General features: G+C 44.5%; 3 protein-coding genes across 6 annotated transcripts in view; 1 reads left to right on the forward strand and 2 right to left on the reverse strand.

Moving 5' to 3' along the window:
- Positions 1–346: 346 nt before the first annotated feature.
- On the reverse strand, positions 347–5,350 carry LOC130221494 (ubiquitin carboxyl-terminal hydrolase 47-like). The gene is made up of 11 exons (XM_056454015.1): positions 5,265–5,350; positions 5,047–5,090; positions 4,694–4,855; positions 3,121–3,223; positions 2,888–3,015; positions 2,284–2,354; positions 2,081–2,185; positions 1,846–1,941; positions 779–904; positions 456–584; positions 347–382 (listed from the first exon to the last, which is right to left on the reverse strand). Exons 1-11 carry the CDS (start codon positions 5,300–5,302, stop codon positions 347–349), a joined length of 1,038 nt encoding a protein of 345 aa, XP_056309990.1. The 5' UTR covers positions 5,303–5,350.
- A 3,722-nt stretch (positions 5,351–9,072) lies between these two features.
- Positions 9,073–13,669, forward strand: wu:fj30f06 (uncharacterized). Its single transcript, XM_056454027.1, has 4 exons — positions 9,073–9,148; positions 9,647–9,747; positions 12,202–12,372; positions 12,455–13,669. Exons 1-4 carry the CDS (start codon positions 9,073–9,075, stop codon positions 12,896–12,898), a joined length of 792 nt encoding a protein of 263 aa, XP_056310002.1. The 3' UTR covers positions 12,899–13,669.
- A 436-nt stretch (positions 13,670–14,105) lies between these two features.
- The window catches only part of pou2f1a (POU class 2 homeobox 1a), a 19,176-nt gene continuing 16,253 nt past the window's right edge, over positions 14,106–17,028 (reverse strand). For all 4 annotated transcript variants that reach the window (XM_056464271.1, XM_056464287.1, XM_056464280.1 and 1 more), the window contains exons 12-14: positions 15,511–15,787; positions 15,166–15,251; positions 14,106–15,018 (exon numbers count right to left, since the gene is read on the reverse strand). In XM_056464271.1, the coding sequence (XP_056320246.1) occupies positions 14,750–15,018; positions 15,166–15,251; positions 15,511–15,787 (632 nt within the window). In that variant the 3' untranslated portion in view covers positions 14,106–14,749. The remainder of the gene's footprint in view (positions 15,019–15,165; positions 15,252–15,510; positions 15,788–17,028) is intronic.

The raw sequence follows: 17,028 nt of genomic DNA on the forward strand, positions 1-17,028 counted from the left end.
GGTTCTCTGGTTTCTCCTGGTTCTCTTGGTTCTCTTGATTCTCCTGGTTCTCTTGGTTTTCTGGGTTCTGCAGTTTCATCTTTAATTACATAACATGTTTATATTATATTTAATTATAGATATCCACATGATGATGCAGGTCTTGTTAACACAGATCCTTAAGGAACAGAGTTCTCCAACTTTAATCAACATGAAAATAAAAGTACTCACTTTTCAGGTACAGGAGCAAGTAAGCTTCCCCAGACCTACATTAGAGGATTAAGAGCTAGAATTATTGCTGGAGGTAATTCAGTGGTGTGATTATATTATCTGTATTTGCTCTGAGGCAGTAAAGAGTGACTGGACATCACTGCACTGACCCTTTCAGTCGGCTCTCATCCGTCTGGAGGTAAACAGAAGAACAGTGTGAAGCTTACAGAAACTCTGCTAATATAGAATATTAATTAAGGCTTTACCTCAGTGACTCGACTGTCATCAAAACAGTACCACCTGTTATCAGTAAAGCAGCGGATGACCGCGGTGTAGTGACCGCCGTAACGGTCGCCCCGGTGGTTGACCACAGCGTACAGTGAATATTCACACTCCTGCAGGAACATCAGACTATATTGACAACTCTTCTTTCAGACTGATGTTCACAGATGCGTTCAATATCTCTGTGTTGGACTGTATTCTCGAATACTTCAATGTGTGTGTCAAGCTAGATAGACATGAGTGGTCAGTGCCTGTAGTGTGTGTGTGTGTGTGTGTGTGTGTGTGTGTGTGTTCAGTGTTTACACACCTGTACAGTTAAATGCAGCGGTATATCCATCGGGAAGTTGTTTTTCACAAACCCACGTCTATAGTCAAACACAAACCTCTTCAGATGCAGAGTCAGAACTGCTGGATACTCATGGATTTCACAAGTCTGTAAAACAAATAAAACTACTTTTTGTATGGCTGTGCGCACACGCACACACACACGCACGCACGCACGCACGCACGCACACACACACACACACACACACAACTAATCTCTATGATGACTGTGCATAATTATTTACTAGTTATTTTATAAGTTACTGGTGTTCCTCTTAAAGTGTAATTCATATACTCAGTTCTGTTCATTAGGGAAGTCATTGGACCTGTAAATGAACTGGAGGATTAAGGAAACTAATGATATTGAGCTTTAAAATACATTTTTAAAATGTAAAACCAGGTCAAAATCATTTTCCAGACAAAATAAAAGAAAGAAGACATTTGGGAAACATCTGAAAAACTAATTCAATTTCACAGGAGGGTTAATAGTTCTATATAATATAATATGGTATAATATAATATAATATAATATGGTATAATATAATATAATATAATATAAGGAAGGCGTCACGGTGGCGCAGTGGGTAGCACGTTTGCCTCACAGAAAGAAGGTCTCTGGTTCGAGTCCCGGCTGGGTCAGTTGGTGTTTCTGTGTGGAGTTTGCATGTTCTCCCCGTGTTGGCTCCTGGTGCTCCGGTTTCCCCCACAGTCCCAACACCTGCGCTATAGGGAAACTGATTAACTAAATTGGCCGTAGTGTATGAGTGTGAATAAGCGTTTATGGGTGTTTCCCAGTGATGGGTTGCAGCTGTAAAACAAGTGCTGGATAAGTTGGCAGTTCATTCTGCTGTGGCAACCCCAGATTAATAAAGGGTCTAAGCCGAAAAGAAAATGAATGAGTGAATAATATAAGGAATTGCCGGATTATAAGTAAAACTGTATAAATGAATTCATTAGTGAGTGTGTGACACAGGAACTAAACACAAAGGAACTATGGGGAAACCGCTGTTTAACACACACTGAGCTTCATACAGAATGAATCTGCCTTACCCACTGAGTGTCTCTCTTCTCGTCGCAGGTTTCACAGTACATCTGGTTATCTTCTGTTAATGTGGTCGACTCAAAACAAGAACACAGTCCATCCTCCTGAAACCATCAGAATAATAATGATGATGATGATGATGATGATGATGATGATGATGATGATGATGATGATGATCGGCTCGTCATTACCTCACGGGCAGGTGATTGAGTATATTATTATAATATGACGGTGTGTTCTCACGAGTGTGTGTGTGACGGGGATCTGCAGTGTGTTAAAGCTGCTGTCCTCATAATACAGGTGTCCCTCTGAACATGTCCAGCTGTTCCTCAGAGATCCGCTGAACACCTGCGGCACACACAGACACACACAACATCATTACTCTATAACGACCGCCTGTTTTCTGCATCTTTACATACTGTGGATAAGGAAAATAAATATCTTACCCTGGCCAATTTATGACCGACGTTCTCTAGGATATGAAGGAAATATTCCACTGCGTCCTGCTGCTCGTATCCTGGAATAACAGAGAAAACACAGCACACTTCACACACACACACACTCAACACAAACACTGCGATGTCCAACTGAAGGATTCCATGTTATATTCACTCAGTCATTCCTTCTGCTTAGTCTCTATTTCAGAGATCACTACAGCGGAATGAACCGCCAACTATTCCAGCATATGATTTACACAGCGGATGCCCTTCCAGCTGCAGCCCAGTACTGGGAAACACCCATACACACTCATTCACACACTCACACTCATACACTACGGCCAGTTTAGTTGATCAGTTCCCCTATAGCGCATGTGTTTGGACTGTGGGGGAAACCGGAGCACCCGGAGGAAAGCGCCATCTTGTGACAGAATAATAGTTATTATAAGCAGCATCATACGTTTGTGTCCAGGAGCAGTGGAATAATATACATGCAGCCGATGGTTATCACAGAATAAAGACTTCAGTCTTTTACAGCGGCTGCTGATCAACCTGTAGTGCCTGATTCTGCCACAACCACCGGCTGGATGTGCATTATCCCTTATTTACTTACCGCTCTGAATACCGAGAGCCAGTATGACTGTGTGTGTGGAGACGCTGTGAGCCGCGCTGTTACTGTTGAGCTCCTGGAAGATCTGCTTTAATGCAGACACTAGGTCATTATCGCTGTCATTGGTGTTTCTGAAACACACACACACACACACACACACACACACACACACACACACTTTCAGCACCATATTCACTCGCTCAGCCAGTGATAATTGAGCCGGGCTGCGCACTGACCCATGCAGCACCTCCTCTCTGAAGGTTTCGGTCATGAAGAGCACCTGCAGGGTTGCGTTCAGATAACACGTCGCTCCGTGATTCAGCAAACCTCTGTGTGGAGCTGAAGAGAGAAAGCAGACGCTCAAAACACACAATAATAGGAGACATATAGCAAATGTAGTTCATCACGTCCATGCATTTGCTTGTGACACATTCATCATTGGTTGTAAGACTTAATGCAACACTCATTTATATTACTTTATTTATTCATTAAGCTCAGGATAAACGGAAATGAACATTTAAATGTGGCTGTAAATTAAACTGATTATTATTATTGACACATCTTTAATGATAAGCAAGAGGGCAGTGCAGCAAATCACAACATAACAGGAGGGTTAAAGATGATTAAATGACTGTGGATTTGAGATAACCAAAATTAAACTCACTAAATTGCCAAGATGGTACATTCACGTCTGATTCACAAACTTATAAGTGAAGTTTATTTATGAACTAATTTCGAGAGGATCACGTGCTTATGACTGCTAGCGGCTGGATCCGCACTATCCAATCTCCTAAGCCACTACAAATACTCTGGGTTACGTTCCACCGCTATCTTCATTTTGAAGAATCCCCCCTTCCACCCCTACTCCTCCTTCTTCCTAGATGGGAGGCACAGTGGCACAGTGGTTAGCACTGTTGCCTCACAGTAAGAACGTCTCTGGTTTCAGGCTTTACCAAACCAGCAGACGTTTCTGTGTAGAGTTTACACGTTCTCCCCGTGCTCACGTGGGTTTCCGCCAGGTTCCCCGATCTCCTCCCACCGTCTAAAAACATGCAACTTAAGTTAATTGACTAATCCAAATGGGCACCATAGACGTGCTCCTAGTCAGTAGTTATCTCTTAAGAGCAATCACTATCTGCTCATTAGCTACTACAGCAGGGGAGTTCTCCAGATCTACCTGGGCTCAAACTCCCCTCTTGCCTTGCAACGGGAGGGAGCCCCGGGCTCGAGGATCTGATGAGCTCAGGGCTCTCTCCTGGGACAGCATGCCAAACACGCTTTATCATCAATCATCAGCTAGTGGGAACTCTTGAAACTCACTATAATGGGCTCACTACAAAGATAAATGATCCTATTTCAAAGTGAAAACAAGATTATTCCGCTTCCTCCATTGTCAGATTATTCTGCTTCCCCCATTGTCAGATTATTCTGCTTCCTCCATTGTCAGATTATTCTGCTTGTTTTCAGGAGAAACTCTCTTCATTTTGACTCTTTATTTCTGAAAACAACACCACATCTCTTGCACAAAATGCTTCTTGATTTAAGGATCTTTATATATATATAATGAATCGTCATGTTGCTGTTGTAAAGTGTTTACATGTATTATTTGACCTATTTATTTTCGTTCTCTGAACACCTGTAATTTCAGCTCTGTTTTGGGTAAGGGTTGTGGGGTTTATAAATGTGTGAAAAAACTAGGAAAATATATAAACCACAGTGTTGTGTTGTACTTTCATAGCTGTAGAAAAGGTGATGCTCTTTCAATACAATTCTTGAGGAAGTGTCTCTCTCTAGTGTTTCGAGACTCACTGGGCCTCTGGTGTGTTCGGCTCGACTCTGAGAGTTTCTGCTTCTTTGCATCCGATGATGATGATGATGATGATGATGATGATGATGATCCGTCGTCTGCGTCCCTCATATTCATCTTTTGAAAACCTTTGGTCACCTGATTCACTTCTACACCTGAGATTCCTGCAGAGAGAGACATTACACTCATTCCTGCTGCCCTCCAGGACAAACACCCCCACATTTAACCCAATTATTGTGAAAGATGATCTAAATTTGCTCTATTGTGAAACCACAGCTGTTTTTCCAATGTGTGTCTGACGTGCTGTTTAATAGAGAGGATTTAACGGCATGATGGATAGTGTGATGATGTTTACCTGCAGCAGAGGACTCAGCGCTGAGGGTCCGAGACCGTCCCACTCTGAAAACACACACAGATTAGACAAAAGTATAAAAGTACACACACACAGAGACAGACCCCTACACACAGAGACCCCCCAACACACACAGAGACAGACCCCTACACACAGAGACCCCCACACACACACACACAGTATCAGTCAATCCTCAGCTTTAAAGTGGCCATGACACACACCTCCTCAGTCTTCTTCTGCGCGCTCCAGCTCTGCTCATTACAGCACGGTTCACGGTGTACTGTAAACTGTGAAGCACACACACACACACACACACACACACACACACACACACACACACACACACACAGCTCTGCATAACCACAGAAACACAAATCAGCCATTTCACAAAACACACCACATCACCAGACATGCAGAAGATTTATCAACTAAACACAGCACACTTACATTCAGTGGAAGCTGAGTTTGGCCCCCTGAGATCAAATAAAACATACAATAATTCATATAATGAGCTATATTCTCACTCATGCTGTGTGTTTGTGTGTGTGATTTAGTAAAGTCGATTGTGTTTGTAATGATGTGCTTTCTGCTTGCAGTGATGAGCTATTTATCCAAGTGTGATTTTCTGCTGTAGTTTATTAAAAACAGGATTATTTTCAAGCACTGTCATAATCACTAATTATACAAAACATGCAACAATTTCATTATATGATGATTTTTTATCATTATAAAAACAATATTTCATTTCAGTGTGATTTCAGAGAGTTTTCTCCTCTACTCACCCGTGAGCAGCACACAGCAGACTGAAGGACTGTCACACTTTAATCCACAGATGATGCACGTGAAAGCGAAACTGTAGCTGGAGGAGCTCAATACTAACACAGCATCACTTTCACTTCTGCAGAACAGCCGGCGGCTCTCCCCTCTCTGCCTGGAATAGGCGGAGCTTGACATCATATGTAGATATGAAGGTGTTTAAGGTGAGGCTGGGCGGTCAAACTCAGGAATGAAAACTTATCTAAAAACAAAACACAAGTTTAGCTTTCACTTTCCCAGAAATGCTAAGAGTAAAGCACGGGGCAGCAGAGAACACACACTCATGTGTCAAAAATGAATTAATAAGCCATACATCAGTCACATCAAGCCTCTAAAGACTGAGTTATACACGGTTATACAGTAGGAGCAACGCCTGCTTCCCAGATCAGCGAAACCCTGTGGAATTTCACCACATGGAAAACTCTACAATAAATTACAGTAATTCAATGAATGTATTGGTGACACAGTGGCTCAGTGGTTAGCCCTGTGGCCTCACAGCAAGAAGGTCTCTGGTTCGAGTCCCGGCTGGGTCAGTTGGTGTTTCTGTGTGGAGTTTGCATGTTCTCCCCGTGTTGGTGTGGGTTTCCTCCGGGTGCTCCGGTTTCCACCACAGTCCAAACACATGCGCTATAGGGGAATTGATCAACTAAACTGGCCGTAGTGTGTGGGTGAATGAGTGTGTATGGGTGTTTCTCAGTACTTGGTTGCAGCTGGAAGGGCATCCGCCATGTAAAACCTATGCTGGAATAGTTGGCGGTTCATTCCACTGTGGCGAACCCTGATGAATAAAGGGACTAAGCTACATGTGTTTGGACTGTGGGGGGAAACCAGAGTACCCTGAGGAAACCCACGCCAACACAGGGAGAACATGCAAACTCCACACAGAAACACCAACTGACCCAGGCGGGACTCGAACCAGTGACTATCTTGCTGTGAGGCCACAGTGCTAACCACTGAGCCACCGTGTCTCCCCTACACCACAGTTTACTGTAGTAAAAATGAAAGTATATTCCAGTGTTTATTACAGTTTACCAGAATTCACACTACAGTATGCTGGAGCGTTCATTGACAAACAGTTGTAGATCACTCATTCATTTTCTATTCGGCTCAGTCTTTTTATTAATCAGGGGTCCCCACAGCGGGATGAACCGCCAACTTATCCAGTACATATTTTACGCAGCGGATGCCCTTCCAGCTGCAACCCAGCACTGGGAAACACCCATACTCATACACTATAGACAATTTAAGCTTACCCAATTCCCCTATAGCACATGTGTTTGGACTGTGGGGGAAACCGGAGCACCCGGAGGAAACCCACACCAACACGGGGAGAACATGCAAACTCCACACAGAAACACTACGCTACCCGCTGCGCCACCAGAATTGTAGATACCACAGTATATTAATATTTATTACACATTCAAAAACAAGTGCTGGGTTGTTGTCATCCTCAGTATTGGAACAAATAAAGAGTCATTATATTTAATTAGAAAAATTCACCAAATGTCGGGTTTGTAGACATTCGAGTCAACATTGGGTTAAATTAACCCAGCAGTCAACAGCACTAACAATACTAATATTAGATGGTATTAGTATAGTCATAATTCCTGTAATATTGTTTGATGTGGATTAAGCCAGAGACGTGTCTCCAGGACACAGCTAAACACAGATGAAGCACTTAAACTCATCAGAAGTGAAATTTGAAAGAAATTATAATGATGTCTTTAATATCTGGTGCCTGTATGTGACCCGAGCACCTTAATATACGTCTTTAACACCTACAGTTTCAGCTCATTTTATTAGTGACACGGCATACACTGTGTTAAACTGCTCAAAACATTTATTTATTTATTATTAATGCCATACAAAGAGTGAAGTTTGTACATAATTGTAGATTATATGGAGCAGAAAGATGCAGTTAACCAGCACCCAACAGAACACCTTCATTACAAAACATTCAGCATCAGGTTCTTCATTATCTGAGGGAAAGCATGAAGTCTATTAGAGGTTTGAAGACGCAAGACTGTGGAGAACAGCCAGGTCAGTGGAGAACAGCCAGGTCAGTGGAGAACAGCCGGGTCAGTGGAGAACAGCCAGGTCAGTGAAGAACAGCCGGGTCGGTGGAGAACAGCCAGCTCAGTGGAGAACAGCCAGGTCAGTTATCGTCCACCAGGCAGGCGGACTATAATGCAGATGATGGCTTTTTCCTTGATCCCGTGGTCAGAAAACTTGTCTGTGTCGTTGAGTTGTTTATTAGTGTAGAGCAGCCGCAGTGCAGACGGATCTGGGAGGATCGACATCAATTAAATGTTCATTTTGTGCAACAATAACGCCAGCCAAATTATGATGATATGATGGAATACAAAACCAGCCACACGCGTCAATGTTTAAGAAGTTTAATAAGTCTGTAATGATGTATGATTTGTTTATGATACACAAATGCAATATTTGTGTGATATACAGTTTGATAATCTGGAATCTGAGACTCAAAAAGAGTCTGAATATAGAGGAAATAATCTTCAGTGCACATCACTGATAAATAATTACATTTAGATATATTTATTTAGTTACACTGCATTTAGGCATTATAGAAATATCAAAATCAAGAGTTTGGGCTATAGATATATGCCCGTGCAGCAGTATCATATCTCATGTGATCCAGCTCTGAGTCGGGCTCTTGTCTGTTGTGTATTGATGTACTGTACACACCTGATGCCTCCTGTGGCAGTTTCTCAGCTAGTTTTCTCTTAAAGTCCGCCACAGTCGTGTTATTGAACTCTTCCTCCGAACTGCCCACGTCTATCACCTTCCTCTCGCCCTGCATGCCGATCACAGTCACCTGGTAGATCTTCCCCATCTCTCCTATATTATCTCCAGGATATTCACAGTCACTGCAGAGCTAGAATGATAAAGCCTTTCTTTTTTGAAGAAGTATCGTCGAAACTATAAACACTTACTGGAAGACACGATCTTAAAGGTATGGAGGACAGGCCAATGGGGGAGGGAGGGGGAGAGAGACCTATAGGCTTTAAGCACGCCGTTTCTCAGAAGAGCCTTCAAAACAGAAAGTGACAGAGGAGCTTTCAGCAAAACACTCGGATGTGGTCTTCTTTCTCTTTCTTTTTCCACCAAACGGAAACCTGTCATCTACAGTAATATATCGCTCCATTTCTCTCCATCTCTCACTGTGCAGAAGAGCTGATCCTGGACCTGATGGAGCAGCAGAGCAGCGGGCAGTACGACGTCAATGACGCGACGCTGAAGTTCGTCAAACGGAGAGACGATATTAGTGAGTGTTTCATCCCTGCAGCACAGAGTGACTGAATAATCACTGCGATTATAATAATACAGTGATGTATTGAAAAACACGAGAGCTTTCTTTATGCGACTGTGTTATAATTAAGCAGATATTAAAAAGATTTACACAAAACGTAGAACAGTTTTACCCGAGTCAGCGGTGCTGTTGGGAAAGATGCTTTTGACAGTAATGCATTACATTATTGAGTTACTCAGTTAGTGTTTATGGTAATGCGGTACATTACTTTTGCATTTCTTTTTCTGACCCGGCTGGGGCTTGATCTCTTTCAGAACCTGCAGGGTTTTATTTCTTCTTTATTTTTCTTATTTTTAATCAGAGGAGCTCTGCAATGAACAACACACTGTCGGATAACCTTCATTTACCTTTAAAAACACACCAATAGTAATAATGTAGGACGCCGTCATCACCTGAGAGCTCGACATGCCGTATATACAGGTTAATAAACGTTTTTGATTGTTGTTCTCTCAGCTTTAGATGATGACCCAGATGTTCTGAGAGCAGAGATGTCCTGTGGTCACGCGGTGTCGCCGCAGTCTCTGACCGCCTGGTGTCGCAGCTTGCTGGATCAGGTCTGAAACTGTGCAGTATGTTTAAAACTAACAAGCATTGAGGAGTGTGTGATATTCAGTCTAAAACTGCTGCGTTGTTTTAATCAAACGTTGATTTCAGTATGGATAAACCGAACACTGGGTTAGTTTTCCCATTAAATTTAAATGACTTCTGTATACGCATGTACGTATTTGACCCAATATTGTTACAACAACCCAGCAGTTTTTAGAGTGTGTAGTATTCTGTAGACTGTAGAGATGTAAACCTGAAGGGAATCCTGTGCATTCAGTGGGGAGCATCAGGGCGGGTCATGAAGCTTCAGGAATGTGATGGAATTTTGAAAGCTGTATTGCAGATAGTGAAAGTCAGGGGAATACACCATCGACTTTATCACTGTGTTTTACCTGTTGTTATGGTTTGGCTATTTTCAGCCTTTTTAGGCCATTTTGTTTTTCTTCCTCATCAGTTGCCCTTCACTTCAGTCGACTGGAGGAAGTGTCAGGGAAGGAGGAATCTGGGGTTCTGCTGAGAGTGTTGCCCCTGCAACAGAGCACTGGATGAGCAACAATAAGAGCAACAATAATCTGATATATAATCAATAATTTAATTTATGCAGTGCTCCCATTGACTTCCTTCTTTCCAGACACTTTCTCCAGAGGATCTCTACGTGATCTTGGGCAAGCAGAGAGACATGCCCCCGGTTTCACAGACAAGGTTTAAGCATAGTTCTAGACTAGAATGTAAGTCTGACCTGCTTCAACTGAAATAAATTGCACTGATTGATTTTAAAGCTATCAGTGCCTTTGTTTTGTCTCAGGATGCACACCAGTAATGCTTTTTACTAAGCATGTTTATAAAATTACTTAAATGTCCTAATTGAACTAAGGTCTAATCCTGGCTAGTCTGAGCCCTGTCTGTGAAATCGGGTCATAGTCTGTCCAGTGTGTCCTGGGTCTTCTTCAGGGCCTCCTCAAGAGTGGGACAAGCTCAGAACACCTCCATAGGCAGGTTTCCAGGAGATATCAGAAACAGATGCCCGAGCCCCTCAGCTGCTGCTCTGGATGTGAAGGAGCAGCGGCTCGACTGCAAGCTCCTCCTGGGTGACAGAGTTCCTCACCTTATCTCTGAAGGTGCGCCCTGCCTCCCTGTGAAGGAAACTCTTTTCACTCGCTTATTTCTGAGATCTTGTCCTTTCAGTCATGACCCAATGCTTATGACCCCTATAGTTGGAACACACCCTCAGGTCCCCTTCTTAAAAGCCAAGACAGCCCCACCTTTCTTCCAATGATTGACAACATCCCCAGTTGAAGTCAACAGCTCTCCACTTCCACAGTAAACAGTGTTGATGTAGAGCTGCTTCCCTTTCCTCAGGCAGTGGATGGTTTGCCAGAATCCATTTAAGGCTGACCAGTACTTTTCCTTCATGCTCTCTCCGAACACGTCCCAGGCCTGAGTTTTTGCTTCCGCAACCGTCTGAGCTGCACCATGCTTGGCCTGTTGGTACCCATCAGCTGCCTCGGGAGTCCAACAGGTCAACCAAGCCTGGTAGTTCCTTCTTCAGCTTGACAGCATCAAGTAAGGACTTCCGGTGTGAGGAAGTAGGAGTTCGGTGATCAGAGGAAACAATCATTGAGCTACGATCTAGGGTGTCCTGTGCATGGTGTACGTTATGGACAAACTGTGATTAGCACAGAAGTCCAATAACAAAACTCCTCTCTGATTTAGATCAGGAAGCCCATTGCTCCCGAATCACACCTTTCCAAGTAACACTCTCATTACTCCCGTGGGCATTGAAGTGCTCCATTAGAATAACAGAGTCCCCAGTTTAAGTACCTTCCAGTACCCCGCCCAAAGCACTCACCTTGGGCAACTCCAGAGTAAAAGCAAAAGGTTGAGTTGCAGAGTCCAAACTCAGGGTCAGGAGCTCAGGCTCCTTCCCAGTGAGGTAACATTCCAAACCCCAAGAGCTAGTTTCTGTATCTATGGATCCTGACCTTTGACCACCGCCCCTGCCCCTTACCTCCTCCTGCAGGTGGATGGTCCTTCCATGGATTACAATCCGGCCACCAGCTGCTCGCATGAATGCCCCAACCCCAGGCCTGGCTCTAGGGTCCTGAGAGATGTCAGGGTCTAAGATTTTGTCTCATTCATAAGGGCTTTTTGATCCGCACTTGGTCTGACCTGTCACCTAGTACATTTTTGCCTTGGGAGACCCTACCAGGGATATTTAGCCCCTGACAACATGGCTCCTAGGATCACTCAGGTACTCAAACCTCCACCATGTTAGGGTGGCAGTTCATGCAGAGGTTTCTTCATGTCTTCTTACAAAATCATAAACATTCCTGAAAGTCCTCAACAGAGGCAGAGGTCAGCATTGAGAAGCTTTTACTTTCAGTCTAGATAAGCACAACACTACTCCTGCCCCTCGAGCTGTGTCTGTAAGCATATCTGCTCTATTCTGTTCTTTCTAACAGGGTCAGTATAAATTTCATTGTCCTGCAATCACTCATGGGACACAGAAATGCGGTGCCGAGTGGCCGTACCTGGAGGTGCGCAAGCTGGCTGTGCTCAGTGACGCAGAACAGGTACATTTCGAGGAGAACATGGCTCTTCTGGCGGCCGTCGAGTACTGCGAGTTCAAATCCGTGAGTCTGAATAAATATTGGAATTACATTCATCTAATTAATTGCACAGTTCGTGACCTCTTCTGGTCTGTCTCTCTGCAAGTGTCCGAGCTGTGAGTCCTACGTGGAGCGAGCAGACTTGAGTAACCTGTGTGTGAAGTGCACCATCTGTACCGCGGTAAAGCAGAGGACCTACCAGTTTTGCTGGCAGTGTCTGCGCGAGTGGAAAGGGTCGGCCGGTCACTCTCTCCGCTGCAGCTATGAAGACTGCGTCCATCCCGACATCCACAAGCTGGAGCAGTGTCAGAACATGCGGCTGCCGTATGTGCACAATGTGGAGTGTCCTGCGATCCGCGCATGTCCCACCTGTGGACTCCTGCTGGAACATAACGGGTTCGCCTGTAAGAACCTGCTGTGCAAACGCTGTAAGGTTGAGTTCTGCTTCCTCTGCCTGAAGCTGAAGCGCGACTGCAATCCTGTCAGCGGCCCGTACGAGGTGTGCTCCGTCGTGGCCCGCCAGACAGAGATCCCAGTGTGGAGGAGATAATGTGGAGGAGACATGATTGAGTAACAGTGTTGGGGAAAAAATGTAGAAAGTCCATTATTAAAGGGATATTTCACCCAAAACCTAGAATTTACTTGCCCTTTACTTGTTTGAGTTCCTTTATTGTGTTGAACACTAGAGACGGTTACAGGTTTTCAGCTTTAGTGTTTTCTCTTTAGTGTTCAACAGAATAAAGAAACTCCGAAGCAGAAACACCTGCCTGTAACTTGAGGAAGAGTAAACAGTGAGTAAATCTTCATTTTTGGGTGAACTACCTTTAAAACTAAACAAAAATAACAGCACATACAGTCAGATTAGGAATGTGAAAGCATGTGTTGATATTTTTATTATTATTAAGATTAAAATCGGTCAGATTGGAATATATATTACTTTTGGACCCAGCACTGTTGGCTAACATGGAACAGATTTAAGTCACTTTGTAAACATCCGGGGAACTGTAAATGCTCACATCCTGAATTTACTCGAGTGTTTCTTTCCTTTGTGATGATGTACTGCTGTTGTCTGTTGTCCTGTTATGTTATGTTATGTTCCAATGTTCCTGACATCAAGTTCCACGATCAAAATGATCCACACGTTCTGATGTTTGCCAATAACCAAGTTCCCAGGTTAACTGATGGTCCTGTGCATGTAAGCAAGGTTACTTTTCCTGATGTTTTACAGTATGTGGGATTGAGCAAACATGACAGATTCTGTTTTAAACCAACAATACTAAATAAAAACCAAAGTTAAAGCCAGAGATCGTCCTCAGAACAGAAGCAGAGCCGGAGCTCACCGAGGGAACACACAGTCTAATGAAGACGGAGATCAGTTTGAGAAACAGTGTGAGAAAAACATTTAATCAACTCTATAGCTACAGTAATGACAGAACACACACACACACACACACACACACACACACACACACCATCTGAACTGCAGCAGTGTCGCTCTGTCAGTGTGTGTGTGTGAGAGAGAGAACAGCTCTTCTGCATGACACACACACACACACTTCATCATTCCTCCATCAACACTAGAAGCTCCCTCTGGGTCACACAGAACGAACGACTTCATAAGATCAGTCAGACGAAGGGAAGCAGAGGAGGAGGAGGAAGAGGAGGAGGAGGAAGAGGACACAATCTTTGGTTTTCATCCTGAACAGGAGTTCTGCTTTGGGACTCACTGAATAAAACTCTTCACACACACTTCTATATATATACACACTTTAACATTGTGTGTGTCAGAACAGATGATTGAGGAGAACAGCAGAGCAGCACACACACACACACACACACACACACACACACACACATCTTTGGCTTTAGAAACAGTAGTGAACACTAATGCTGAGTGTGAGGAGAGAAAAACCTGACAGAAACGAACAGATCAGACACTGACAGCGGACAGACCTGCGGATATTCACACACACACACACACACACACACACACACACAGGTGTAGATGAGGAAGCGTTGTGGGGACAGTAGTGTGTCCTGCCGCATGATTCCTCAGTAAGGTAAAGCTTCTAACCGTCTTTATAAAGTGTCGTGGAGCACACACTCCTCCTGCAGACCCTCCAGCTGAACATCTGACACACTTTTGGTTATAAATCTGCACTCGGCCCGTCTCAGAGCCGCTAATAAAAACACAAACCCTCGTAGAAAGTCAATATAAACTCTGTTAGCTCAAATATTCTCTGGTAAAGATCAGCGGCGGTGGAAAAGGAGTCTCGTATTTGGTTAATTCAGGTGTTAGTCTGAGATGGAGAGCAGAGTCCTGCCCGGCGGCGGCGGCGTCAGCCCTGCGCTCACAGTGTTTTTGGTAACAGCAACATGATTGGGGCGGAGCCGCACTCGCTCATTGAGCCTTCGAGGCCAGGGCCACGCCCTTAGTCGCCGTGGCAACAAGATTCTGCTGCACGTCACTGGTCAGGTGCAGGTTGAGAGCTCCGCCTCCAGCCCCGCCCGCCGACAGGAAATTAGCCGGCAGCAAAGAGAGGCCGGATGGATTAAGGAAAAAGGGCGTGGTCACCAGGCTGGGGGCAGGGTTTGCTGCACAGGTGTTGGCGAATAGCAGGCTGGTGTTTCCGTCAATGGACGTCAGGGGAAAAGCACCTCCTGTAAGAGCTGCAAACACACACACACACACACACACACACACACACACACACACACTGAGTTAATGTACATAAACACTACAGCACTATATGATTATTGTGTGTGTTATTATAATGTAGGATCATGCTAATGCGACACACAGACACACTCTCGTACCCTGAATGGTGGCCAGTGCATTATTGTTCATCAGCGCCGGACTCAGTGTGTTTCCCAGAGCAGGAGTCAGGCTCAGCAGCGCCCCCCTGTGAGCGCGCAAACACACACACAAACAAATATATAACTTCATTACAATGAACCTGATAACCTATCATACTTCCCTGTGGGCGGAGCTTCCCCACGTCACATCATGTGACTAAAAAATATCAGATCATCACAAAACTGCAGATTAAATTCATTAGTGTGTGTTTCCCAGAGCAGGAGTCAGAGCCAGCAGCGCCCTCATGTGCACACAGAAAATACACACACACACGCACACACACGCACACGCACGCACACACTCACCCTTGCGTCAGCTGTGACGGTGTGATGATGGTGGGGTTTAAACTCGTAGCGACTGCAGTCAGATTGGCTCCGCCCAGTCCTGCACCCGTCACGATCAGCGGCCCCGCCCCCTGTGTAAGCGTGGCAGCAGAGGAAATGGCAGCCCGTAGTTCCTGTTTACCAGCGGTGGCGGAGGAGCTCGGGGTCTGTGAGGTCACGGCGGGTGCAGGTGTAGCGATGGCAGGTGCCATGGAGATGACGGAGGGCGTGTTGGAGGTCACATGCCCCAGAGCGCCACCTACAGCACAAACACAGTCACATGACCACAGTGCAGTACGTCACCACACTACACTCTCAAAGTGTGTGAAACAACAATCACCACACACACACACCTGAAGAGCTACAATGCTTTCAACAGAGTATTGTGTTGTGGAACTGCGATAAGCATTCGTAATGTTGCTGTACGGTTGCTAGGCTGCACTATATTGTTGCTACGGTGTGATTGGATAGTGTATATGTGGGTTCATACACATTTTTACAACTTCAAGAGTTCCCACTAGCTGATGATTGATAATAAAGCTTGTTTGGCGTGCTGTCCCGGGAGAGAGCCCTGAGCTTATAAGATCCTCAAGCCCTGGGCTCCCTCCCGTTGCAGGGCGAGAGGGGAGTTTGAGCTCAGGTAGATCTCGATGACTCCCCCTTTGCTTATTGTAGCTAGGTGTCAGATATGGATGCTGAGAAGGAGTACTCAGAGCTTGGCTAAAAATATTCTGGATTAATTGTTTAGGGTGCTTGTTTTGAACTGTGGGAGGAATCTGGAGGACCCGGGGAAAACCCACGCAAGCACGGGGAGAACGAGCAAAACTCCGCACAGAAATGTCGCCTGGTTTGGAAGGGAATTTAAACCAGGGGCATTCTTGCTGTAAGGCAACAGTGCTAATCACTGGCCACCGTGTCGCCCGTTTGAAAGGAGGGAAAGTAGGGTTGGGTGGGGAAGGCTGGGGGGGGGGGGGGGTGGGGGGGGGTTCTTCGAGACGAAGATATTGAGATGAGAAACCTCTGGTTATGTATAGTGAGTTAAGAATCGTCTGATAGGATAATTAGTCATGAGCTGATGCTGGAACAGCTGTGAACCATCATGAGCACGTGATCCTCTCCAAATATGTTTCTAAATTAACTTCACAAAAATTCCAAGACTTTTCCAGAACTTTCAAGTAAATTTTCACGTATACATGGCAAATAATAACAACGACGTTCAAATTTATTGCAGCATAGCATATAAAACACGCAACTATCCATTTATATTAGTGTTTTTATTTCAGTGTGAAATAGATTTTGATGATGCTCACACTCTCAGCACTCATAATGTGAGCAAGTTTTTGGCTGAAGACAGAAAAGAAGACAAAGCTATATTCAAGTTAGGGCTGCACAATATATGGTTTCAGCATGGACATCGCAACGTGTGCATCCACAATAGTCACATCACAGGATACACAACGTTGAGATTATAGTTTAATATAGAGTTTAATCATAATGGAG

Source organism: Danio aesculapii, chromosome 1 (assembly GCF_903798145.1).
Source record: "Danio aesculapii chromosome 1, fDanAes4.1, whole genome shotgun sequence".
NCBI lineage: Eukaryota > Metazoa > Chordata > Actinopteri > Cypriniformes > Danionidae > Danio > Danio aesculapii.

Bases quoted from the DNA above. Each gene is read 5' to 3' on its own strand.
- LOC130221494 (XM_056454015.1), bottom strand. From the start codon at position 5,302: ATGAGCAGAGCTGGAGCGCGCAGAAGAAGACTGAGGAG. The intron at 5,091-5,264 runs GTGTGTGTCATG...GTGTGTTTTCAG, and splicing joins CGCAGAAGAAGACTGAGGAG to AGTGGGACGGTCTCGGACCC. The intron at 585-778 runs GTGTGTAAACAC...ATGTTCCTGCAG, and splicing joins CGCTGCATTTAACTGTACAG to GAGTGTGAATATTCACTGTA.
- wu:fj30f06 (XM_056454027.1), top strand. From the start codon at position 9,073: ATGGAGCAGCAGAGCAGCGGGCAGTACGACGTCAATGACGCGACGCTG. The intron at 9,748-12,201 runs GTCTGAAACTGT...TCTTTCTAACAG, and splicing joins GTCGCAGCTTGCTGGATCAG to GGTCAGTATAAATTTCATTG. The intron at 12,373-12,454 runs GTGAGTCTGAAT...TCTCTCTGCAAG, and splicing joins AGTACTGCGAGTTCAAATCC to TGTCCGAGCTGTGAGTCCTA.